The sequence below is a fragment of the Macaca nemestrina genome, chromosome 7, assembly GCF_043159975.1.
Source record: "Macaca nemestrina isolate mMacNem1 chromosome 7, mMacNem.hap1, whole genome shotgun sequence".
In the NCBI taxonomy this organism is placed as follows: Eukaryota; Metazoa; Chordata; class Mammalia; order Primates; family Cercopithecidae; genus Macaca; species Macaca nemestrina.
This window is the reverse complement of record NC_092131.1, coordinates 58,184,850-58,211,480: the sequence shown is the minus strand read 5'-3', so window position 1 is coordinate 58,211,480 and position 26,631 is coordinate 58,184,850. Positions and strand designations below refer to the sequence as shown.

Sequence of the window (26,631 nt, the reverse complement as noted above, 5' to 3'; positions counted from 1 at the left end):
GTTTTATTCATTTCTACTCTAATATTTACTATTTTCTTCCTTCTCCTTGCTTTGGGTTGTTTTTGTAGTTCTTAAAGTGCAAAGTTAGGTTACTGATTTGAGATAGAAATTTCCTTTTTAAATATAAGTATTTACAGCTATAAATTACCCCATAAGGGCTGCTCTTCTTGCATCTCATAAGTTTTGACATACTGTATTTTCATTTCATTCATCTCAAAGTGTTTTGTGGCATCTTTTGTGATTTCCTCTTTGTTCCATTGCTTATTTGTAACTGTGGTATTTAATTTCCACATACTTATGAATTTAAAACATTTTCTTCTACTACTGGTTTCTAATTTCACCCCACTATAATCAGAAAACTTACTTTGTCTAATTTCAAGAGTTTTAAATGTATTGAGGCTTGTTTTTGTTTCTTTTTTTGAGATGGGAGTCTCACCCTGTCGCCCAGGCTGGAGTGCAATGGCGCTGTCTCAGCTCGCTGCAACCTCTGCCTCCTGGGTTCAAGCGATTCTCCTGCCTCAGCCTCCCAAGTAGCTGGGACTACGGGCGTGTGCCACCACACCTAGCTTATTTTTTGTATTTTTAGTAGAAATAGAGTTTCACCATGTTAGCCAGGTTGGTCTCAACCTCCTGACTTCATAATCTGCCTGCCTCAGCCTCCCAAAGTGCTGGGATTACAGGCGTGAGCCACTAGATCGCCAAGGCCTGTTTTAGAGACTATCCTATGGTTTACCCCAGAGAAGATTTCATGTGCACCTAAGAATACAGGGTGAGCACCCCAAATCTGAAAATCCAAAATGCTCCAAAATCTAAAACTTTCCTAGTGCAGCATGACGACTAAAGAAAATGCCCACTGGCGTTTGCTAGAAATGTTTTGGAGCATTTTGAATCTCTGATTTTTGGATTTGGGATGCTAAACTGGTAAGTATAATGCAAATACTTCAAAATATAAAAACACTTCTGGTCCCAAGCATTTCAGATAGGATACTCAGCCTGTATTGTGCTGTTGTTAGGTAGAGTATTCTAGAGGTGTCTGTTAGATTTAGTTTATAGTGTTGTTCAAGTCTTCCATTTCCTTGCTGATTCTGCGTCCAGTTATTCCATGACTGAAAGTTGGGTATTAAAGTCCTCAATTATTATTGTAGAATTCTCTCTTTCTCCCTTCAATTCTGTCAGGTCTGCTTCATGTATTCTAGGGCTCTGTTATTAGCAGCACATATAACTGTTATATCTTCTTGATAGACTGATCCTTTTATCACTATATCTTTTTTTATTACACGCGTGTGTGTGTGTGTGTGTATGTGTGTGTCTGTGTTTTAGAGATGAAGTCTCATTCTCTCACCCAAGCTGATCCTCCCACCTCAACTTTCTGTAGCTGGGCCCACAGGTGCATGCCACTGCACCCAGATTTTTAAAAATTATTCTAGAGGTGGGGTTTCACTGTCTTGCCCAGTCTGGTCTCAAACTCCTGGCCTCAAATAATCCTCACACTTCAGCCTCCCAAAGTGCTGGGATTACAGCCATGAGCCACCACATCTGGCCCTCTATTAAATTTTTGTCTTACACTAAAAATATTTTAAAGAAAGGAATAAAAATTCTGAATAGAAAGAAATATGTTACCTGTTGGATTCTTAATTACACAGCTAGTAGCTCCATGAAGATCAGCGTGTACATAAATGTCTCCTTAAATACAGACAAAAAAAAAAAAAGACACTTTAAGTTCTAATTCTCTTTTTCTTTTTCTTTTTTTTTTTTTTCAGATGGAGTCTCACTCTGTCGCCCAGGCTGGAGTGCAGTGGTGCAATTTCGGCTCACTGCAACCTCCGCCCCTGAGGTTCAGGCAATTCTCCCACCTCAGCCTCCCGAGTAGCTGGGATTACAGGCACGCACTACCATGCCCAGCTAATTTTTTTGGTATTTTTAGTGGAGACAGGGTTTCACCATGTTGGCCAGGCTGTTCTTGAACTCCTGACCTCAGGTGATCCACCTGCCTCAGCCTCCCAAAGTGGCTGAGATTACAGGCGTGAGCCACCACACCCGGCCAAGTCCTAACTCTAAGTGTGAAAAATGATTGCAAACTTTAACACCGCAACAGTAACCTTTTAAAAATTTGACCTACAATGACTCTGAAGACTGAAAGTTATTCAATACTCTAATGTAATAGAGTATTGAAAGTCCAACACTGCAGATTAGCTCAGCAATACCATTTTAGGAATATTCACTTAAAAACTAAAAGCATCAAAACACATATTCAACAAACCATGAAGCATCATGCATCAAATCTTTCTACTTGTTAAATCTATCAAACAAAAGAGTATAACAAGAAAATGAATGCCTAATATTGAGATAACTGATCCAATCATTTAAGAGAAAATTCTTCCAAATTTTAATCTTACCTACCTGGTGTCAAGTATCTTTTCACAATTATTTCATTCTGTTGCTGATCTCGTCCACCTATAATTAGATAGTTCTCTGAGCTAATGAACCATAGAAATTTCTCAAACCTACCAAGATGAAAGAAAAAAAGTTAATTTTTCTTTATAGCTGCCTGAATTCATACCCTTTTTGCAAACGAAACACAACAGGAAGCTATCCTGCCTGTGTAGTTTAAGACAAGTTGATGGTTTAATTTTTTTTAAGGCATCAAGCTGAATTTGACTAAAAACCTATAATACAAATTGCCCTAGGATATTCTTAAGACAGTCTTAGAAAAAAGAAATTAAATTCTATATTTAAAAAAGTTACCTTCTTACTCCATATAGCCTTCTTAAACTAGTAACTTCTAACAATAAATTACATAAAGCAAAAGTATAAAATGTCATATGGTCCTTAAGTTTAGCTTTCTTTTAGTGAGGTACTGAATAGGCTTTAGACCACTGATAAGAAAGAAATGTTGTTTTCCCACTCTGTTCTCAATAAATGAACGTAATTAATCTTTATATATGATATTATTTACATTGTTTTAAACACAAAAGACCAAAAATTGTCTTTAGGAGGGTAAAATTATAACTTTTCTCAAAAGACAAAGTAACTTGGGTTTTCATGATTAATACCTGCAAGATAAAAAGTATAGAGTATATTATTTGTAGGACATTTAGAAAATGACATGCAAGACAGATGAAAATAAATACTTGCTACATGATATATGACTACAGAGATTATCTTCCGTATGTTTTAATCCACAGTTTTTAAAACTTTTGGTTAAAAATGGTAGACTAAATTTCTGTTTTAACTACTCATTTCATATTTCCTTTGTTTTCAGCCAACACCTTTATTGGAAAGTTTCTTGAGCTGACAGTTCATTTGAAATTTATCCCTGAGAAGTTTGCACTGTGGATTCTGCCTTTATAAGATGCTGACTTATTTCCTTCACTCCTTCAACTGCATGTGGGCAGACTAGGAAGGAACTAGCAGGATTTCCTGAATGATAGACATTCTCCTCCTTATCTCCAGTCATACGTCAGCAATCCTACCTCTCTCCTTGATAGTAAGAATCATTTACCCTAGATAACACAATAGATAAGGAATATGGTAATTGAAGTTCTTCCCACTTGAAGGTGTTTCCATTCCCATTGACCTTTCAGACCACTCAAAATGGTAAAAGCAGAGCCGTAACGATCCAGTTTTGTGTGGTGCCAGGATGCCATGAAGAACCATCTGTAAGCCAGACTTGAGGTTTGTTTTTCATTTTTTTCCCTCAACTAGTCAGAGGGAATTCTGAATGAGGCCCAGGTATGTCCTGAGGGCTAACTATTAACATGCAGCAGGATTAGGCATTGACATGGTTTGGTTGTGTCTCCACCCAAATCTCATCTTGAATTGTAGCTTCCATAATTTCCAGATGTTGTGGGAGGGTCCCGGTGGGAGATAACTGAATCACAGGAGGAGGGAGGGTGATTACCCCCATACTGTTCTTGTGGTAGTGAATAAGTCTCATGAGAGCTGACGGTTTTATAAGGGGAAACCCCTTTCGCTTGGTTCTCTCATTCTCTCTCTCGCCTGCTGCCATGTAAGACGTGCCTTTCACCTTCCACCATGATTGTGATGCCTTCCCAGCCATTTGGAACTGTGAGTCTATTAAACCTCTTTTTCTTTATAAATCAAAAAAAAAAAAAAATGGTAGACTAAGCACAGATACTTAACTTAAACTCCCTAATACAATAGTGAAAGGACTTTATTACTATTTTCTAATCTGATTTTTTTATTGGGTAACACATACTCACGGTTGAATAAAATTTTTTACTTATATAAAAAAGGTCAGCCAGACACGGTGGCTCACACCTGTAATCCCAGCACTTCAGGAGACTGAGGCGGGCAGATCACAAGGTCAGGAGATCTAGACCACCCTGGTTAACACGGTGAAACCCCGTCTCTACTGAAAATACGAAAAATCGTGGCGGGGTCCTGTAGTCTCAGCTACACTAGAGGCAGAGGCAGGAGAATGGCGTGAACCTGTGAGGCAGAGCTTACAGTGAGCCGATATCACGCCCCTGCACTCCAGTCCAGGCGACAGAGTGAGACTCCGTCTCAATAAAAAATAAAAATAAAAAATAAAGGTAGTGAGAGATCCTGCATCCCTTCAGTTCCTGTCACTACACCAAAGAGGGAGCCATTGTGATTGGTTTTCTGAGCATCCCTCTCGAGATTCTTTACACATAGAAAAGTTAAAATATTTATCCTAATCTTCTCTTTTCTGTTGCGGGAAGTCAGGGACCCAGAATGGAGGGACCAGCTGGAGCTGTGGCAGAGGAACATAAATTGTTAAGATTTCATGGACATTTACCAGTTCCCAAACAATACTTTCATAATTTCTTACACCTGTCTTACTTTAATATCTTTTTTTTTTTTTTTTGAGACAGAGTCTCGCTCTGTCACCCAGGCTGGAGTGCAGTGGCGCAATCCTGGCTCACTGCAAGCTCCACCTCCCAGGTTCACACCATTCTCCTGCCTCAGCCTCCCAAATAGCTGGGACTACAGGCACCTGCCACCATGCCCAGCTAATTTTTTGTATTTTTTTTAGTAGAGACATGTTAACCAGGATGGTCTCGATCTCCTGACCTCGTGACCCCCCTGCCTCAGCCTCCCAAAGTGCTGGGATTACAGGCATGAGCCACAGCACCCAGCCCTTACTTTAATCTCTTAATCCTGTTATCTTCGTAAGCTGAGGACGTACATCACCTCAGGACCACTGTGATAATTGTGTTAACTGTACAAACTGATTGTAAAACGTGTGTTTGAACAATACGAAATCAGTGCACCTTGAAAAAGAACAAAATAACAGCGATATTCAGGGAACTAGGGAAGACAACCATAATGTCTGACTGCCTGCAGGGTCGGGCAAAATAGAGTCATATTTTCCTTCTTGCAGAGAGCCTATAAATGGACATGCAAGTAGGGAAGATATCGCTAAATTCCTTTCCTAGCAAGGAATATTAATAATTAATATCCTGGGGAAGGAATGCATTCCAGGGGGGAGGTCTATAAATGGCCACTCTGGGAGTGTCTGTCTTATGCAGTTGAGATAAAGACTGCAATACGCCCTGGTCTCCTGCAGTACCCTCAGGCTTATTAGGGTGGGGAAAAAACTCTGCCCTGGTAAATTTGTGGTCAGACCGGTTCTCTGCTCTTGAACCCTGTTTTCTGTCATTTCAGATGTTCATCAAGACAATACATGCACTGCTGAACATAGACCCTTATCAGTAATTCTGCTTTTGTCCTTTGCCTTGTGATCTTTCTTGGACCCTTATCAGGAGTTTTTGATTTTGCCCTTGTCCTGTTTCCTCAGAAGCATGTGATCTTTGTTCTCCGTTTTGCCCTTTGAAGCATGTGATCTTTGTGACCTACTCCCTGTGCTTGCACCCCCTCCCCTTTTGAAATCCTTAATAAAACTTGCTGGCTTTAAGGCTCAGGTGGGCATCATGGTCCTACCGATATGTGATGTCACCCCCGGCAGCCCAGCTGTAAAATTCCTCTCTTTGTACTCTTTCTCTTTATTTCTCAGCCTGCCGGCACTTATGGAAAATAGAAAGAAACTATGTTGAAATATTGGGGGTGGGTTCCCCCAATACATTTTTAGACAGAGCACAAACTGTACTGCATATTGCTTTTTTCACCTAAAAGTACATTTTCTTCGTTGCTGAATGGACACACTACACTTACTTAATCATTCCCCTACTGATAGTAATGAGGTCTGTAAAAAGACAAAGATATAGGGACAAAAATAATGGGAGAGAAAAATCAAAGATGTATTTTGTAATCATCCTAGTAAAGGAATGTACAGCCAACAAGTTAATAAAAAGTAGTCAATCAAAAGGCGGCAATAATGAAGACAAAAGAGGACACAGAATAAATGGGACAAGTAAAAAGCAAATAGTAAGATGGGTAGATTTAAACCCAAATATATCAGAGATTACATTAAATATAAATGCATTAAATGCCCAGGAAAATGGCAAAGACTGTCAGACTGGAAAACAATGACAATGATACATATGATGCTCCTTTAAAATACAAGGATGGAAAGGCTGAAATATAATGATGAAAAAAGATAGGCCAGGTAAAGTGGCTTATACCTGTAATCCCAGCACTTTGGGAGGCCAAGGCAGGTGGAGCACTTGAGGTCAGGAGTTTGAGACCAGCCTGGCCAACATGGTGACGCCTCATCTCTACTAAAAATAGAAAAATTAGCCAGGCATGGTGGTGGACGCCTGTAATCTCTGCTACTCAGAGGGCTGAGGCAGAATTGCTTGAACCCAGGAGGCAGAAGTTGCAGTGAGCCAAGATTGCACCACTGCACTTCAACCTAGGTGACAGAGCAAGACTATGTCTCAAAAAACAAAAAACAAAAAAAAGAAAGAAAGAAAGAAAAAAGATATACCATGTAAACACTAACCAAATGAAAGCTGAACTAGTTACACCTGACAAAGAAGGAAAAAATAATTACAAGTTAGAAGGACATTTCATTAAAGTTGATAGAAGGCTCAATTCATTAGAAAGATACAACAGTTACATAGTTGTATCATCGAATTACATTGTCTCATATAAAAAAAGCAAACACTGGCAAAAGTAAAAGGAGAAATGGACAAATTCGCAGAAGAATATTATAAACTTTCTGCCAATATATTTTAAACTTTAGACAAAGTCTTTAAAAAAAACACTGCTTACCAAAACTAGGAAATTTGAACAGTCCTTGCATTTACTAAATAATTTGAATCTGCAATGAAAAGCTTCCCCAACGAAAACTCCAGGACTACTCAGCTTCACAAGTGAATTTCATCAGATATTTAAGAACAACTGAAAAAGGAACACTTTCCAACTTGTTTATGACGCAATATGACCTTGATACCAATACCCAACAAGAACATTACAAGAAATGATAATTACAGGATGATCCTATTCAACAACAGAGATGTCAAACAAAACAGAGAGAGAGAGGAGACAAATACAACCAAATTTTGAAAGGTGGAAAACAAATGGACAAGTGATCAGACTTAAGAAGCTGAATCCTAAGCTAACGGTGAAAAAAGCAACAACTAAATTTACAATGTAAAACTCATAAAAGGCTAAACAAATGGCAGCACAAACAAGGAAGTAAGTTTAAGATGGGAATGAAAGCAGGAGGACTGGCTGAGAGTCTGTTCAAGAAGCAGTTAGTTCCACATACGTTCTTTCCAGTTAATTCCTGTTCCATTTCCTAACAGAAGGCCAGAGGTTAATTTATCTAGAAAGGGTATAAAGATCATCTCTGGACAAGGGTAAATGTGGCACAGCTATATAACCAGGAGTAATATATGTAAAACACAGCAAGTAAGTAAATGAATTACTGGATCCTGAGACTCTCAGTCTATTATTTTCACTGGGCTCCCCAAATGCTGCAGCAGCCAGGTCTTCACCTTACAAGCAGGAGAGAAAAAGAATCTTTTCCGGGAAATGAGACTAGCTCAAGAGGAAAAGGGCTAAAGACAATGAAGATTCTACACAAAATGGCCAACACAGATCATTTCACAAGCCCAACCACCCAGGGAACTTCCAGTCAGCATTTTAATACCCTACCATAAAATGTAAAACATTGAACAGACAATCAAGGAGCACCAGACATTAATGAAAGTCTCTAATGTGAAAGCTGGAGATAAAAAGCAACATTTTTTAAAAAGTGCCTGTACTCCCAGCTACTCAGCAGCCTGTGCGACAGAGCAAGGCTCTGTCTCCAAAAAAAAGAAAAAAAAAAGAGGGTGCGGTAGGGCTGATGTGGGTATGTCAAAAACAAGTTACGGTAACCTAACATGAGTAACTATAGACATCCAATATATGGCACAAGGAATACAGTTAATAACACTGTATTATATATTGGAAATTTGCTGAGAGTAGATTTTTTAAGTGTTCTTACCACACACATGAAAAATAGACAGAGTATGTGAGATGATGGATACGTTAATGTGCTTGACTGTTTCATTTCATTATGCATGTGTATATAATAAAAACATACTATAGACCTTAAATATATATATATATAAAAATATATGGATATATATATAAATATATATAAAAAAATATATATATATATGTTTCTTTTTTTGAGATGGAGTCTCGCTCTGTTGTCTAGGCTGGAGTGCAGTGGCACGGTCTTGGGTCACTGCAACGTATGCCTCCCAGGCTCAAGTGATCCTCCCACCTTAGCCTCTCAAGTAGCTGGGACTACAGGTGTGCGCAACCACACCTAGCTAATTTTTGTACTTTCTGTAGAGACGGGGTTTTGCCATGTTGCCCAGGCTGGTCTCGAACTCCTCATCTCAGGTTATCTGCCCGCCTATGGCCTCCCAAAGTGCTGGGATTACAGGAGTGAGCCACTGCACCCTGTCTTTACAGAAAAATCTTGAAAAGCAGAGAGTTCTGAATGTTGATGTCCCTGAGACAGAGCAATTGCATGTACCCAAAATCTGTGTGTTTTCGTCTGTGAGCATCTGGTCCAGTGCCCTCCCTTCACTTGCTCCAAGGGTATAGGATGTTGTGATAATCATTAGCTAATTACCTTTGGGAAATGATTTCAGAGCATTAGAGTGCTATTTCAGCCATCTATTTGCTTTTTTTGAGACAAAGTCTCGCTCTATTGCCCAGACTGGAGTGCAGTGGCACGATCTTGGCTCACTGCAACCTCCGCCTCCCAGGTTCAAGCGATTCTTCTGCCTCAGCCTCCAGAGTAGTTTGGTCTACAGGCACAAGCCACCACACCTGGCTAATTTTTGTATTTTTAGTAGAAACGGGGTTTCACCTTATTGGCCAGGCTGGTCTCGAACTCCTGATCTCGTCATCCACCCGTCTTGGCCTCCCAAAGTGCTGGGATTATAGGCTTGAGCCACCGCACCCGGCCCATTTGATCCTTTTTAAGGCTCGAAGAAAAGTTAATGAATATCTTTTGAGTTTGGTGCCACGACAGAGTCATTCCTCAAAGCTGTCAGCACTTATGCGCTGTCCTCTGGTATGCATGACTACATGACTTTGCTTAAGTTCCTTACCCTCTCTGTTTCAGATTCTGAAAGTATTGTATCAAGAGGTAATAATGGGCTGGGTGTGGTGGCTCATGCCTATAAGCCTGGCACTTTGGAAGGCCAAGTAGAGTGGATCACTTGAGGTCAGGAGTTTGAGACTAGCCTGGCCAATACGGTGAAATCCATCTCTACTGAAAATACAAAAGTTAGCCAGGCATGGGGGTGCACACCTGTAGTCCCAGCTACTTGGGAGGCTTAGGCAGGAGAATCCCTTGAGCCCAGGAGGTGAGGGCTGCAGTGAGCCGAGATTGCGCCACTGTACTCCAGTGTGGGCAACAGAGCTAGGACTCTGTCTCAAAGAAAAAAAAGTAATAATGGCAGGGCCAGGCATGGTGGCTTTTGTCTGTAATCCCAGCACTTTGGGAGGCTGAGGTGGGAGGATCGCTTGAGCCCAGGAGTTCGAGATCAGCCTGGGCAATACTGAAAGATCCCATCTCTACCAAAAAAAAAAAAAAAAGAGGTAATGGTGGCTCCCTTCCTCTCATTAACACACTCCAGGGATGAAAAGGATGACAATGTCTATGTGTGTGATAGATTGTGGAAAGACTACCTCCATGTTAAGTGAAGAAAGGGAGTACATCTGCTGAACAGATTAACTTCTGGTCTCCAATCAGTATGTGTGGTGGGGTAGGGGGACTGCATGACTTTAACTTTTTGTTTTTCAGAGGTCTACATTATTGGAGTCCCCTTAGATAATTTTTTTTTTTTTTTGAGACAGAGTCTTGCTCTGTCACCCAGGCTAGAGTGCCTGGATCTCGGCTTACTGAAGTTCTGCCTCCCAAGTTCAAGTGATTCTCATTCCTCAGCCTCCCTAGTAGCTTGGATTACAGGCATCCGCCACCACACTCAGCTAATGTTTTTTGTAATTTTTTTAGTAGAGATGGGTTTTCACCATGTTGGCCAGGTTGGTCTCGAACTCCTAACCTCCAGTGATCTACCTGTCTTGGTCTCCCAAAGTGCTAGGATTACATGCATAAGCACCACCGCACCCAGCCTAAATATATATAATTAAATAAAATTTAAAAAGAAACAACTTAGAGAAGACAGAGACTTGCAAAAAAGAATACTAAAAAAATTTAATACATCAAAACTATTCTCAGAGAGCTAAAAGAAACTAAAGCAGAAACGTATTTATTTTTTTAAAAAGGTATATTCCAAGAACCAAAAAAAGTCCTCTCTTTTTTTGCCAGGAACACTATGTTGAGGAGAGAGTTCTTAAAATTAAAAACATGATAGGAAGTAATAAAAAATTCAGGGGAAGGATTTGGTGAAAGATAAAGCTGAGGAAACTCCCAGGATGTAGAGCAAAATGATAGATTTGATAAGAGAAAATACAACAAAATTGGAGGACTGGTCTAGGGGGTCCCATATCTTAAAAACAAGATTTCCAGAAGGAAAAGAAAAAAGAAAGCAGAGGTCAGGCAGTTTTTCAAGAACTATTTCCAGAAAATGTCTCAGAACTGAAAGTTTCTGAATTAAAATAGCCCACAAAGTATCCAACATAATGGATTAAAACATCACCACCAACCCCAATTGTAAAATTTCGAAAAATTTGGAGAAAAAATTGGGAGGGGAGAAAATCAACAAGCTTGTAGAAAGGCAAAAACAAGTTTCATGTAAAATATCAACTATCAGCCAGGTGTGGTGGCTCATGCCTGTAATCCCAGCACTTTGGGAGGCTGAGGCGGGCAGATCACTTGAGGCCAGGAGTTAGAGACAAGCCTGGGCAACATGGCAGAAACCTTTCTCTACTAAACATACAAAAATTAGTTGGGCATGGTGGCGGGCACCTGTAATCCCAGCTACTCAGGAGGTTGAGACAGGAGAATCACGTGAACCTGGGAGGCGGAGGTTGCAGTGAGCCAAGATCATGCCACTGCACTCCAGCCTGGGCAACAAAGTGAGACTCTGTCTCAAAAAAACAAAATAAAAAATAAAATAAAATATCAACTATCAAAATAATACCAGATTTCTCAAGTTACTATAATGAAGCAATACCTTTAAAAGTCTGAGGAGGCAGGGTGTGGTGGCTCACGCCTATAATCCCAACACTTTGGGAGGCCGAGCCGGGTGGATCACGAGGTCAGGAGTTCGAGACCAGGGTTGGCCAGTAAGGTGAAACCCCATCTCTACTAAAAATACAAAAATTAGCCGGGTGTGGTGGTGGGTGCCTATAATCCCAGCTACTTGGGAGGCTGAGGCATGAGAATCACTTGAAACCAGAAGGCAGAGGTTGCAGGGAGCCAAGACTGCGCCACTGTACTCCAGCCTGCGCAATAAAAGTGAAACTCTATCTCAAAAAAAAAAAAAATGTCTGAGGAAAACGTATTTTTATAGTAGAATTCTATATTTAATTTTTTTTTTTTTTAAGAGATGGGGTTTGGCATGTTGCACAGGCTAGTCTCGAACTCCAGAGGTCAAGAGATCCACTCACCTCAGCCTCTCAGAGTGCTGACATTACAGGAATGGGCCACCATGCCCAGCCCAGTCAAACTATAAGAGTAAAATGTTTTATACATTGGAGACCTCAAAAACTTTGCTTTCTATACACCATTTCTTGTGAAGCTTCTGGAACACACACTCTTTCAACCAAGAAACAGATCCAGAAAAGAGTTTCCAAAACAGAGAAGGTAAAGATAACTTCTAAGATAACAATAAAAGGAAATTGTATGATGCTTAGAGAGAACCAATCTAAAATTAAGTAAGTCAAAAAGCTACAGGAGAGACTTCTGACCTCTGCAAGATAATACTGATTGAATTCCAATGTGTCTGAACACACTTGGAAGATAATATTTAGATAAATTAGTGATAAGAACAAAAATAAAGAGCAAATGAAATGACAATTAGTAACTTCAGGGAAGATTTTTAAAACTGAGCAAGGAAGGAAAAAGAAAACAATTCTATGTGGGTCAGCTATAACATATAAATTATATGACTAATTTAAATATTTATAATGATGCCAATGCTATTAATCTTGACAAAACTATGCTGTAACTGTGTGTGTATGTAATGGAACACAAGTGGAAAGAGGGAAATCCTCATCTTTCCCAGCGGGAAGTTAGTAAGAGTGTAAAACAGAAAAATTAAGAAGCAGCAATATAAGCACACTACTAAGATAAATAAAGGCAAATATCAAAACAATCAACTAAAAGAGCTAAAAGTAGTTTCCTTCAGAGAGCAGGCAATAGGAGTAAAGGTGAGGAACTAGAGAGCTAGCTGAGTACAGAAACGTATGCCTGTAATCCAGCACTGAGGCTGAGACAGGAGAATCTCTTGAGCTTAGAAGTGTGAGACCAGCCTGGGCAACAAACTGAGACCCTGCCTCTACAGAAAATTTAAACATTAGCTGGGCACGGTGCCATGTGCCTGTAGTCTCAGCTACTTGGGAGGCTGAGGTGGGAGAACTGCTTGAGCCCAGGAGGTCAAAGCTACAGTGAGCCATGTTCACGCCACTGTATTCCACCCTGGGTGACAGAGACCCTGTCTCAAACAAACCAACAAAAAATTGCAGAGCTACTGGTTTTGTAACAAGCTTTGTAGAACTGTTTGACTTTTCTAAACAATGTGCACGGATAATTTTAATAAAAACAAAAACTAAATTTGAAAGAGACAGAACACTTACCAATACACTTTTCTTGCTTTTTGAATAGAAGTAACAGTCTGAACTTCTTTTAATGTTTGCTTTGTTTTCTTTTCTGCTGATTTGAATGCCTATTTATAGAAAAGAGTTTTAAAAATAATTTGCTAAGAATTTATTTAAATAACACCAAAGTAAATAAAGGGGCAAGAAATTTTTTAAATGTCACAAAATGGCACAATCTACACACACACATACACACACACACACAAATATGCATACTTGAAAGTAATAAATGAAAATATTTTTGCCTTAAGTATTAAAATAATCCAAACCAAAGAATTACTATATGAAAATATTTGCCCAAGACCTACAAATTAATAAATACATTGCCATTTTCTAGATACTGAGTACCTATCATGTGCTAGGTTCTAGGCTAGATGCCGTTAGAGATACAAGAGTGAACAAGATGGACAAAGCCCCCACTCCCACCCCACTAGGTCTAGAAGAGACAACTATTAATCATATAATCCTTTAAATAAACATATAATGGTAAGTGCTTCTAAAGATGCTATACGAGTGTAACAAGGAAACCCGATTTATATTGGATTATGGTCAAAGAAGGTATCTCTGAGGAAATGACATTTAAGCTGAATCCTCAATGACTAATGGGGTTATCAGGCAGAGAATAGGAAAAAGGGTATTATAAGCAAAAAAAAAAAAAAAAAAAGGACCAGCAAGCAGTAATCAAGGGAAAGATGTCAAGAAATGAGGTTGAAGCAGTAGAAAGAGGGCCAAGTCATGAAGGCCACTCATTTAACAGCTATTAAAGTGCCTATTCTGTACCAGGCAATATTCCAGGGATTGGGATGCAGCAACGAACCACACAAAGATTCTACTTTCGTGCAATCTATATTCTAGAGGGAATCCAGAAAAAATAAATATATGTTGGGCTGGGGGGAGTGTTTTTCAAGAAAAAAATATGGCAAAATAAAGACAGAGATTCAGGGTGGTACTATTGTTAGCAATGAGTGGTCAAGGAAGGATTCTCGGATTAAATTTCATTTAAGTAGATATGTAAATGAAGAGAGGCGTCAAACTGAAAATTCCAGGTAGAGAGAACAGCAAGGGCAAAGACCCTGAGAGTGGAGCATGTGCCATTATTTTATGAACAGCTAAGATCCCAGTGTAGCCAGAAAGAGTATATGAGAGGACGAATGCAGGTGATGAGGTCAGAGGGGAGCAGGTCTCCCGTCCTTGAAGGATAGGAGAAGGGCTCTGAATTGCATTAAGACAGGGAGCAACTGGAAGATTTTGTCCAGAGAAAAAGGACTTCACTTTTGATTTATTTATTTTAATATATTTTTTGGGACAGAGTCTCGCTCTGTCACCCAGACTAGAGTGCAATGGCATGATCTCAGCTCACTGTAACCTCCACCTCCTGGGTTCATTTGATTCTTCCACCTCAGCCGCCTGAGTAGCTGGGATTACAGGTACCCGCCATCATGTTGGGCTAATTTTTGTATTTTCAATACATATGGGGGTCTCACCATGTTGGCCAGGATGGTCTCAAACTCCTGGCTTCAAGTGATTCACCGGCCTCGGCCTTTCAAAGTGCTGGGATTACAGGCGTGAACCATCACATCCAGTTGAAAGGATCACAACGGGCCTACGTGTGGTGGCTCACACCTGTAATCCCAGCATTTTGGGAGACCAAGGGTCAAGGCCCGAAGCGGTCAGATCACCTGAGGCCAGCAGTTTGAGACCAGCCTGACGAACATGGTGAAACCCCGTCTCTACTAAAATTACAAAAAGCAGCTGGGCGTGGTGGCGGGCACCCAGCTACTCAGGAGGCTGAGGTGGGAGAATCGCTTGAACCTGGGAGGCAGAAGTTGCAGTGAGCTGAGATCAAGCCATTGCACTCCAGCCTGAGCAATAAGAGTGAAACTCCATCTCAAAAAAAAAAGGGGAGGATCACAATGGTGGTTATGTGGAGAACAGATTGTAGTGGGAAAAGAGGAGAAGGAGAGAGACCCAATAAGACACTACTATCATAGTCCATGTGAACAAAGAGATGATAGGGGACTGACCAGTGGAAATAATGAGCAGTAGCTAGATTCTGGCTATACTTTAAAGGAAGAACCAAAATGATCTACTGATGGATTGCATGATTTATGGGAAACGAGTCCGGGATATCACAAACGTTTTTAACCTGAGTGAACAGAAAAATGAAGGTGCTATTTACTGAGATGAAGAATGGGGGAGGAGCAGGCGTGGGGGGAAAAATACTGGAAATACATACATTTAAAGCAAAGTTAAATTTTAAATATACTTCTGAATTAGAAAATCTCATTTAAACAGAAGAAACAATATTGTCCATTAAATTAAGCAGGCAAAAACAACTAACATTCACTCTAAGAAATACTCAGTACCTTCTCAGCAGCTTCAACTGTTTTTTGTGTCTTCTTAGCAGCATATCTCTTGTGATCATAATACCTAGAAAAGCACATTTCTCTTAAATTTTAAGTAAAATATTTATTCTTTAGTTTTCTACTTAGTTCTAACTTTACAAATTCTCAAATTATACAGAACAAATCAGAACAAACTGTATAACTGACAAAACTAAGTTTAAAAAAGTATTTTCACCCAAAAAAAAGTATGCATATACAGGTGAAATGTAAAAGTTTTTTTAACATCCTTAATTTACTGCAGATAATACTTGGCCTAAAATTTAAAGTTAAATGACTTACTTTTTGGCATTGGCATATGCTGACAAGCTGAGATCAACATCTACAAGTAAGGGCTTATTTTTCTGAGGCTTCTGCAGCTGTTTATTCTTTTGTTTTTTCTTTTTTCCTTTTGGTGGTTCAGTTTCATTTTTTTCAACATTGACGTCACCATCAACATCATCATCTTCCTCCTCTGATAACAAGTATGGATTTCTATTAAAAATATTCAATAGTATTTCACTAATGTCAATGACATCACTTTTTTTATTTTCAATTTTCTTCTCTGATAAAATTATAAATGGTTTACAGTACTGAAAGTTTCATTATTTAATCTAAATTAGTTTTTTCCCTTTCTCTGAGAATTTGAAAATATGAAGAAAAAATGTTTAATACAGTGAACAATTAACAAAATAAAGACAAGCATTAACTGCTTGACTAGGAGTCAAACTTACCTTAGCAGCATTGTAACATGATTTGTTTGTAGTTTTAATTCTTTGATTGCACTTGCAACAGGGTCTCCTTGAGCCTGGGCTTCTTTCACAATTAACCCAATTTCTGTCCAATCTATCTGGTTAGCTAAAGCACTTCGAACTACCTGAATGGCTCTGTCAACTATTTGTAGGTTCATTTCTATGAGCTCTCCTTTCAGTTTGTCTATTTCCTTAAGAAACAAACCACACACATTTACTACATTGTCAGTTAAAGTTAACATTTTTGAAAAAGCACTGAGAAAGCCAAACATAATACCTGAGCCTGCTGAAGAGCTTCCAATCTGTTTTCGTGATCCTTTCGAACATTATCTAATTTCTTCAATGCTTGTTTTTCCTTTTATTGGCAAAACAGATTTTTTAAAAATTAGATTTCTCCTACCTCATGACACTCCTCTTTACTTCCCAACACTCACTATCCTGACCCCATCTATGCTGTTATCTAGCTGGCTAAAGTTCCCATAGTCTACCACCCTCGGCCGATCCCACTACAACGAGTTCCATGCCCCAAAATTACTTCTCCTGTCTCCCTAACTCCCAGTCCCTATATAGAAAGGTACTTTGATTACAGGTTACTGTGTATATAAGATATGCCCTTAATACCCTTGGCATTATTCAAACAGGCAGAAATCAAGACATTTTTTCCTATGGCACAAAAGTAAAGTTTTGGAGAACAAATTCTTTATTTTTTTTTAAATAACAGAGACAAGGTCCTGCTATGTTGCCCAGGCTGCTCTTGAACGTCTGAGCTCAATCCTCCCACCTCGGCCTCCCAGAGTGCTGGGATTACAGGCCTGAGCCACTGCACCTGGCAGGGAATGAATTCTTAAAGAGCATAAACTACTAAATAACTTTTATTTTTTGCTGCTTTTGATTTTCTCAGAACTATTTCCAGTATTTTACAGAAGCTTTTTCCCGTAAATTAGTAAGACAAAGGCTCATGGTAGTTATTTGACCTTCTATATGGCATTTTATCACATATAATCTACATTTCAAGGTTATCAATTTGGGGGCAAAATTTCTAACACTAGTAATATCATCAATTAGGCCAGGAGCGGTGGCTAAAGCCTGTAATCCCAGCACTTTGGGAGGCCGAGATGGGCGGATCACGAGGTCAGGAGATCGAGACCATCCTGCCTAACACAGTGAAACCCCGTCTCTACTAAAAAAAATACAAAAAAACTAGCCAGGCAAGGTGGCGGGTGCCTGTAGTCCCAGCTACTCAGAAGGCTGAGGCAGGAGAATGGCGTAAATCTGGGAGGCGGAGCTTGCAGTGAGCCGAGATCCGGCCACTGCACTGCAGCCTGGGCGACAGAGCAAGACTCTGTCTCAAAAAAAAAAAAAATCATCAATTAATGAGTATTTAAATGCTAGATGAAGTATTTAAATGCTAGACGAAATATTTTTTAAAATTTAGATAGTAAGGATGGTGACTATTAAGACACCCATAAAAACATGGGGTTCAGTTTACTAGCCAAAGTGCTGACACCATGTGGTAATTACATGATGTATATAATTCATCTGACTGGCCTACCTGCTTTGAAACTGTGCTATGATTAACTAACTTTTTTTTTCTCTTTTGAGACGGAGTTTCGCTCTTGTTGCCCAGGCTGGAGTGCAATGGCGAGATCTCGGCTCACCGCAACCTCCGCCACCCAGGTTCAAGCAATTCTCCTGCCTCAGCCTTTCGAGTAGCTGAGATTACAGGAATGCACCACCATGCCTGCCCAATTTTTCTGTATTTTTAGCGGAGACGGGGTTTCTGCATGTTGGTAAGTTGGTCTCTAACTCCTAACCTCAGGTGATCCACCCACCCCGGCCTTCCAAAGTGCTGGGATTACAAGCGTGAGCCACCGCGCCCGGCTTATGATCAACTAATTTTTTAAAACTGAAGGAGAAGTAGTACAGGGATTCAAACAATTTGATTTTTTTTTTTTTTCTTTAAGACAGAGTATCACTCTGTCGCCCAGGCTGGAGTGCAGTAGCACGGTCTCAGCTCATTGCAACCTCCGCCTCCCAGGGTCAAACAATTCTCATGCCTTAGGCTCCTGAGTAGCTGGACTACAGACACCCATACCACACCCCGCTAATTTTCGTATTTCCAGTAGAGATGGGGTTTCACCATGTTGGCCAGGCTGTTCTCGAACTCCTGATCTCAAGTGATCTGCCCGCCTCGGCCTGCCAAAGTGTTGGAATTTACAGGTGTGCGCCACCGCGCCCAGCCTCAAATAATTTGAAATTTTTGCACACATATTTTAAGACTACTTTTGAAAAAATCTAATCCCCTTCAAATCAAGAGTGACTATTAACAATTTATGAAACTGTTCTGCAGCAAAGCTCTAAAAACATGGCTAAATATGCTGGGAAAATACTGTACGTCACTTCTTTTGGAGTCATGATACACAGAAAACATATTAAGACCTAGCTTTAAAGTCCATTTAAAAAAGAAACAATATAATGATAAACAATATCTCCTCCTCTGGCCTATTTAAAATCTCCCTAGAACAGTATCTCCTTAACAGCAATGTTTTGAGAAGCTTTGGGTTGTTCTGAGCAAACCACATTAAGGTGTAAAGAACAAGCCTCACCTTCCCACTGTATTTTCCTTTTTTTACATAATATCTGAAATACTCATGAAACAAATGAGGACATACTTTTCAACAATAAAATCCCCCATGGACCTTCTTCATAAACCTCTATCACAAATAAAGAGGCAGGTCAGAGAGTTCCTGTACTACTTCTTACACTTTCTGAAAGGCTACCCTTTCCTATATCATCTACCCATCAAACCACTAAAGATTACCTGGTTTAATATGTGTTTTTAATAATACATACCTGTTGTAAAGCTTTTAAGTCAATTTTCTGGCCTTCTATCTTGGAATAAAATTCATCCACGGCCTTATTAAAAAAACAGACAAACAACTAGTTGAAAAAAAAAGCACGATCTCTACTTGAACTTGCATTCACAGAATTTTATTTTACTTTTTTTTTGAGACAGAGTCTTGCTCTGTTGCCCAGCCTGGATTGCAGTGGCGCGATCTCGGCTCACTGCAACTTCCACCTTCCAGGTTCAAGTGATTCTCCTGCCTCAGCCTCTCAAATAGCTGGGACTACAGGCACACCCCACCACATACTACTAATTTTTGTAGTTTTTCGTTGAGACAGGGTTTCACTGTGTTGGCCAGTCTGGTCTTGAACTCCTGACCTCAAGTGATCTGCCTGCCTTGGCCTCCCAAAATGCTGAGATTATAGGCATGATCCAGCATGCCCAGCTGCATACACAGAATTTTAGATTCCATTGTGTTTCATAACACCACTCAAAGAACTTGAACAGATTTCCAGTAAATGTATTATTTGGCTAAACAGTATAAAGAATCAAACGAAGTTCAAATCTCTGGTCCTTCATCCTAAAATAAAGTGGCAACAATTATTTCCAACAGCTGTATCTGTGACTACACTGATCTTTAATGCCCAGATTCATAGTGAATGTAAAGCTAGTTTCAATTCCTCAGTAGAAGCAAGTTGATATTAACAGCTCATATCATGCTAACTAACTGGTAAAGAAACAGAATGGAAAACCCACCTTGTCAAATGATTCAAATTCTATATATGGACATTGTGAATGTTGAGAAAACAGGAAAGGATGAAATTCCTCGTACCTGTAAAACAAATTTATTATATCACAATCAAGAACATTAACAAACATCCAAAGCAAATCGACCCATGCCTATATGCTTACGTGAGTATGTCTTCAACTGGTTTATCTGCTTCCAAGCTTGGTTTTATTTCTCTTTTCTGAATGATATATCCCTACAAAAATCCAGTATTAAAATCATTCCTATTCATAATTAACAAAGATTTACTTTCTTTCTTTCTTTTTATTTTTCAATACAGAATCTCACTTGCTCCGTCACCCAGGCTCGAGTGCAGTGGTGTATTCTTGGCTCACTGCAACCTCTGCCTCCTGGTTCAAGCGATTCTCATGCCTCAGCCTCCCAAGGAGCTAGGATTACAGGTGTGCACCACCATACCTGGCTAATTTTTGTATTTTTAGTAGAGCCACAGGTTTTGCCATGATGGCCAGGGTGGTCTTGAACTCTTGGTCTCAAGTGATCCGCCCACCTTGGCCTCCAAAAGTGCTGGGATCACAGGTGTGAGCCACTGCACCTGGCCCAAAGATTTAGTTTCTGTGACTGATATTAATTTGCACCTAGCCCAAAGGTTTACTTTCTATGACTGGTATTAATTTTAATTTTCTATAAATAGAGTTATACTTTGAAAAGGGAAGAAAAACAATCATAAGCTCCAAGGTAATTCAGAAAATGCTTAATGGCTGGGAACTGTAAATCACAACATTTTTGAAAAGGGCTGACAAATGAAAATGTGCTTCTCTATCTAAAACAACTAAAGAAATAATTGTAAATTCCTCAACTTTTCTGAAGAGCCAATACTAACCTGTCATTGTACTTTCTATAAAAGGGAACAGAAAAAAACTTACAAACCAACAGAAATTTTTAAAACACTATCCTGGGTCGGGTGCAGTGGCCCATGTCTATGATCCCAGCACTTTGGGAGGCTGAGGTGGGCAGATCACTTGAGGTCAGGAGTTCGAGACCAGCCTGGCCAACATGGTGATACCCCATCTCTACTGAAAATATAAAAACTGGCCAGGCATGGTGGCACGTGCCTATAGTCCCAGCTCCTCGGGAGGCTGAGACAGGAGAATCACTTCAACCAGGGAGGTAGAGGTTGCAATGAGCCAAGATCGTGCCACTGCACTCCAGCCTGGGTAACAGAGCAAGACTGTCTCAAAAAACAAAACAAAACAAAACAAACATCCTGGCCGGGCGCGGTGGCTCACGCCTGTAATCCTAGCACTTTGGGAGGCTGAGGTGGGTGGGTCACAAGGTCAGGAGATCGAGACCATCCTGGCTAACATGGTGAAACCCCGTCTCTACTAAAAATACAAAAAAAAAAAAATTAGCCAGGCGTGGTGGCAGGCGCCTGTAGTCCCAGCTACTCGGGAGGCTGAGGCAGGAAAACGGCGTGAACCCGGGAGGCGGAGCTTGCAATGAGCCGAGATCACGCCACTGCACTCCAGCCTGGGCGACACAGCGAGACTCCGTTTCAAAACAAAACAAAACAAGGGCACAGTGGCTCAAGCCTGTAATCCCAGCACTTTGGGAGGCCGAGACGGGCGGATCAAGAGGTCAGGAGATCGAGACCATCCTGGCTAACACGGTGAAACCCTGTCTCTACTAAAAAAATACAAAAAAAAACTAGCCAGGCGAGGTGGCAGGAGCCTGTAGTCCCAGCTACTCGGGAGGCTGAGGCAGGAGAATGGCGTAAACCCGGGAGGCGGAGCTTGCAGTGAGCTGAGATCCGGCCACTGCACTCCAGTCTGAGCTACAGAGCCAGACTCTGTCTCAAAAAACAAAACAAAACAAAACAAAACAAATCCTGGAATAAGTATATTACAGGTAACAATCTTCCAAATTAAAATAAAATTTATATATAATGATCCTTTAATGAACATTTAATTTCTGAAAACCCAAATAAATCACAATATATAGTAAGTATACATGGTGCTACCTTCCCACTGAAGTTGGATGTTGTTTTCATATAGTCTTCCGCTTTCTGCAGAGAAACAAGTACTTTTTCAATATCTAATGGTGGGGGAAAAAAAGAATAAAGGAGTGCCAATTAAGTGTCAATCAATCATGGCTAAACAACTATGCAGAAAAACAGGAAAGTGCTTATGAAATAATGTAGTGTTCAAGAAAATTAGAGATAGTGATTTCATGTTTGTAATCAGTAGATGTGGGTATATGGTTACGTTTTGACCAGCCTATTGTCCAAGCAGCTTTTATTGAATCATCCACCCTTCCCTCCATGACCTGAAAGGAACTTTGTTCATAAACTAAATTCCCAAATTATTTCCAACTATTTTTGGATTCTTTATGCCATTCCTTCTTCAAAAACTTACAGTTTTAATTACTATAGCTTCGTATTTTAATCTGTGAAGGGTTACACAGACAGTAATAATAGGAAATCATTACTAGTATTTTCCAGAGTTATCCTGAACATTTTCACATGCTTTTGCTCCACACAAACATCAGAGTCATTTTATAAAAACAAAAACAAAACATCACCACCAGCACCTGTTGTCATTTTATGGCTGCACTGATTTCATATACTGCCAAAACTAAAACATTCACTAAAATCTCATTCAATTTTTTTTTTTTGAGGGTGGTGATATTTGTTTTTGTGGGTTTTTTTTGAGATTGGGGTCTCACTCTGTTGCTCAGGCTGGAGTGCAGCGGTGCAGTGACCACCCACTGCAGCCTGAAACACCCAGGCTTAAGTGATCCTCCTGTCTTAGCCTCCCAAAGTGCTGGGATTGCAGGCATGAGCCACTGTGCTTGGTCAAATGTTTTTCATTCTAGAACCACCTGCTCCCTTATTACTTTCCCATAAAAAATTTTTCCCACAAAAAATCGTTAAAAAAAAAACGAAATAAATGAAAATGTACCATGCAGACATACCTTTAGTTTCAAGTTTTTCATCCACTTTGACATTACCCGAGAATCCATTTTCTATAAGACAGTGTTCAATGAGAGCTGGTCCATAGGCTATAAATGCAGAGGATATTACTTTTAGTATTTTCCCATAAATTGTTTCTTTTTTTGTTTTTTGAGATGGAGTTTTACCCATCACCCAGGCTGGAGTGCAATGGTACAATCTTGGCTCACTGCAACCTCCGCCTCCCACCTTCCGCCTCAGCCTCCCGAGTAGCTGGGATCACAGGCACCTACCACCATGCCCAGCTAATTTTTGTATTTTTAGTAGGGACGGGGTTTCACCATGTTGTCCAAGCTGGTCTCAAACTCCTAACCTCAGGTGATCCACCCACCCTGACCTCCCAAAGTGCTGAGATGACAGGTGTGAGCCACCATGACCCAGCCTAAAATTTAACATTCAAAATATAGCACAAATTTATATCCCAATATCAATGATCCACTCAATAACAGTAGCCGGCGAAAACAACAATAAGTTTATTTATTTTGAAGTGTTATTTAGTAATGACAATTCTAGTTCTCAGACTGGGTGTGGTGGCTCACGCCTATAATCCCAGCACTTTGGGAGGCTGAGGCAGGAGGATCACCTGAGGTCGGGAGCTCGAGAGCAGCCTGACCAACATGGAGAAACCCCGTTTCTACTAAGAATATAATAAATTAGCCGGGTGTGGTGGCGCATGCCTATAATCCCAGCTACTAGGGAGGCTGAGGCAGGAGAATCGTTTGAACCTGGGAGGCGGAGGTTGTGGGGAGCCAAGATCACGCCATTGCACTGCAGCCTGGGCAACAAGAGTGAAATTCCATTCCCCGCCCCTCCCGCCCCCCCTCCAAAAAAAGAAATGACAGTTCTAGTCCTTAAAGAAATTTGAGACTACAATTAACTTATAAAAGTCAGTGCAAGTTATAGGAATTTAATGGGCTTCAACCACAATGAGGACTTATCCCCAGAATGCAAGGTTGGTTTAGCAACCAAAAATTGGTTAATATCCCATATTAATAAATAAAGGAAAAAGGCCATATATCATTTCAGTAGATGCAGAAAAAGCATTTGACAAAATTCAACACTAATTCCTAATAAAAACTCTCAATAAACTAGGAATAGAGGAGCATTCTCAACCTTATAAGGACACCTATGAAAAACCTATACCTAACATGATAATTATTGGTGAAGGACTGAATATTATCCCCCTAAGATCAGGAACAAGGAAAGAATATTCAGTCTCACACTGCTATTCAACATTGTACTGGAGGCTATAGCTAGCACAATAAGGCAAATTAATTAACAGCATTCAGATTCTAAAGGAAGAAGTAAAGCATCCTTATTCACAGATGACATGATCTTGTATGTTAAAAAATCCTAAGGAACCCACAAAAAAAAAAACCTACTAGAATGAATAAACAAGTTTATCAGGTTTGTAGGATACAAAAACCAATATATAGAAATCAATAGTATTTCTATGCAAAAATGAAATTAAGAAAACAATTCCACTGAGAATAGCATCAAAAAGAATAGAATGTTTAGGAATAAATCTAACTGAGAGAAATTAAAGATCTAAATAAACAGTCAGACATTCTTTCTTCATAGAAGACTCAATGTAGTTAAAATGGCAATTCTCCCCAAACTGATCCACAGACTTAGTGTAATCCTTACCAGGCCAGGCAGTGGCTCACAGCTGTAATTAAGACCAGCCTGGCCAAGAAGGTGAAACCCCATCTCCACTAAAAATACAAAACTTAGTGGGTGTGGTGGCACACACTTGTAATCCCAGCTACATGGGAGGGTGAGGCAAGACAATCGCTTGAACCCAGGAGGTGGAGGTTGCAGTGAGCTGAGATCATGCCACTGCACTCCAGCCTGGGCAACAGAATGAGATTGTCTCAAATAATAGTAATAACGTAATCCTTATCAAAATCCTACGAGGCTTTTTTTGTAGAAAGTAACAAGTCAACTCTAAATTTTATAAGGAAATGCAGGCTGGGCGCAGTTGCTCACGCCTGTAATCCCAGCACTTTGGGAGGCTGAGGCGGGCAGATTGCTTGAGTTCAGGAGTTCGAGACCAACCTGGACAACATGGCAAAACTCTGTCTCTACCAAAAAATAGAAAAATTAGCCAGGAGTGCATCCCTGTAATCCCATCTACTTGGGGGGCTGAGGCAGGAGGATGGCCTGAGCCTGGGAGGTTGAAGCTGCAGTGAGCAGTGTTTGTGGCACTGCACTTCAGCCTGGGCAACAGAGTGAGACACTTGGGAAATGCAAAAGATCTTTTGAAATGCCAAATGCCAAAACTCCTTTGAAAAAACAGTGAACAGTTAGAGGACATATAAGTTGAGTATCCCTTATGTGATGTGTTGGGATAGAAGTGTTCCAGATTTCAGATTTTTTCACATTTTGGAATATCTGCATATACATAATGAGGTATCTTGGGGATGCAACCCAAGTCTAAACACAAAGTTCATTTATGACTTTACACAATATAGCCTGGAGGTGATTTTATACAATATTTTAAATAATTCTGTATAGCTGTCACATAGGGTCAGTGTGGAATTTTCCACCTGTGGCATCATGTCTGTGCTCAAAAAGTTTCAGACTTCAGGCCAGGCACAGTGGCTCACGCCTGTAATCCCAGCACTTTGGGAGGCCAAGGTGGGTGGATCATGAGGTCAAGAGATTGAGACCATGCTGGCCAACATGGTGAAACCCTGTTTCTACTAAAAATACAAAAAAAATTAGTTGAGCGTAGTGGCGCACGCCTGTAGTCCCGGCTACTCGGGAGGCTGAGGCAGGAGAATTGCTTGAACCCGGGAGGCAGAGGTTGCCGTGAGCCGAGATTGCACCACTGCACTCCAGCCTGGTGACAGAGAGAGACTCTGTCTCAAAAAAAATAATAATTTTAGGCTTAAGATTTTCACATTAGGAATGTTCAACCTGTAATATCTGATTTCAAACATTACAGAAATTTGCCAGGGGAAAGCCAAGTGTGGGGGCTCACACCTATAATCCCAGCAACTGAGTGGCCGAGGTGGGTGGACTGCTTGAGCTCAGGAGTTTGAGACCAGCCTGGGCAACATAATGAGACCCTACCTCTAAAATAAAAAAAATTAAATTAAAAAAGAAATCTGCATTTGCCAGGGAGACATTGGCTTAAATGAAACACACAAATTTTATACATGCTATACTAACAGTTGGAAAGTTCTAAAGATAACTTTTGAATGCATTCCAATTTCATAAGAGAGGAAGAGTAACTCTCTAGTGCTCAGTAATCAATGGTACCTGCCTCCCTCTATGTCTTCTCTAGATTCCTTAATATAGGGCTAAGTGATGATCTTCTTAAGTATAAAGGATATTGGGATCAAAAATGCTTATTGGGATCAAAAGGACCTGTCAGATGCTGGGATGCCCTGAGGCCCACCAATTTAAAAAAAAAAAAAAAAAAAAAAGCTAAGCTAAGTGGTTATTAAATCAAAGACTCACAATGAAAAAATCTGATGTCTTAGAATACTACCATTAGCGCTGAAGTACCAGATAACACAATCTGTGTTGCTTTGAAATAAAATCTAATAGATAAAGCTCAGACTTCATGTGGTTTAACTTCTCTTTATTTGACAATAAACTCCTACTTACTCCAGAATCACTTTAAGCTTCTTGTTCAAATTTTCTAATAAAAGCATAAAAGATTTCAATACATTCCTGAAAACCACACTGTCTTGCAAACAGTT

At 40.1% G+C, this 26,631-nt stretch overlaps 1 protein-coding gene across 1 annotated transcript in view; it reads right to left on the bottom strand.

Moving 5' to 3' along the window:
• Positions 1 to 26,631, bottom strand: part of LOC105481854 (nuclear export mediator factor) — an 85,025-nt gene that overhangs the window by 44,148 nt on the left and 14,246 nt on the right. Inside the window, exons 7-18 of the mRNA XM_011741649.3 lie at positions 22,882 to 22,968; positions 21,929 to 22,002; positions 20,076 to 20,146; positions 19,920 to 19,995; positions 19,172 to 19,234; positions 16,596 to 16,673; positions 16,301 to 16,509; positions 15,870 to 16,061; positions 15,552 to 15,615; positions 13,165 to 13,253; positions 2,401 to 2,504; positions 1,621 to 1,683 (exon numbers count right to left, since the gene is read on the bottom strand). Of these exons, the coding sequence (XP_011739951.2) occupies positions 1,621 to 1,683; positions 2,401 to 2,504; positions 13,165 to 13,253; positions 15,552 to 15,615; positions 15,870 to 16,061; positions 16,301 to 16,509; positions 16,596 to 16,673; positions 19,172 to 19,234; positions 19,920 to 19,995; positions 20,076 to 20,146; positions 21,929 to 22,002; positions 22,882 to 22,968 (1,170 nt within the window). The remainder of the gene's footprint in view (positions 1 to 1,620; positions 1,684 to 2,400; positions 2,505 to 13,164; positions 13,254 to 15,551; positions 15,616 to 15,869; positions 16,062 to 16,300; positions 16,510 to 16,595; positions 16,674 to 19,171; positions 19,235 to 19,919; positions 19,996 to 20,075; positions 20,147 to 21,928; positions 22,003 to 22,881; positions 22,969 to 26,631) is intronic.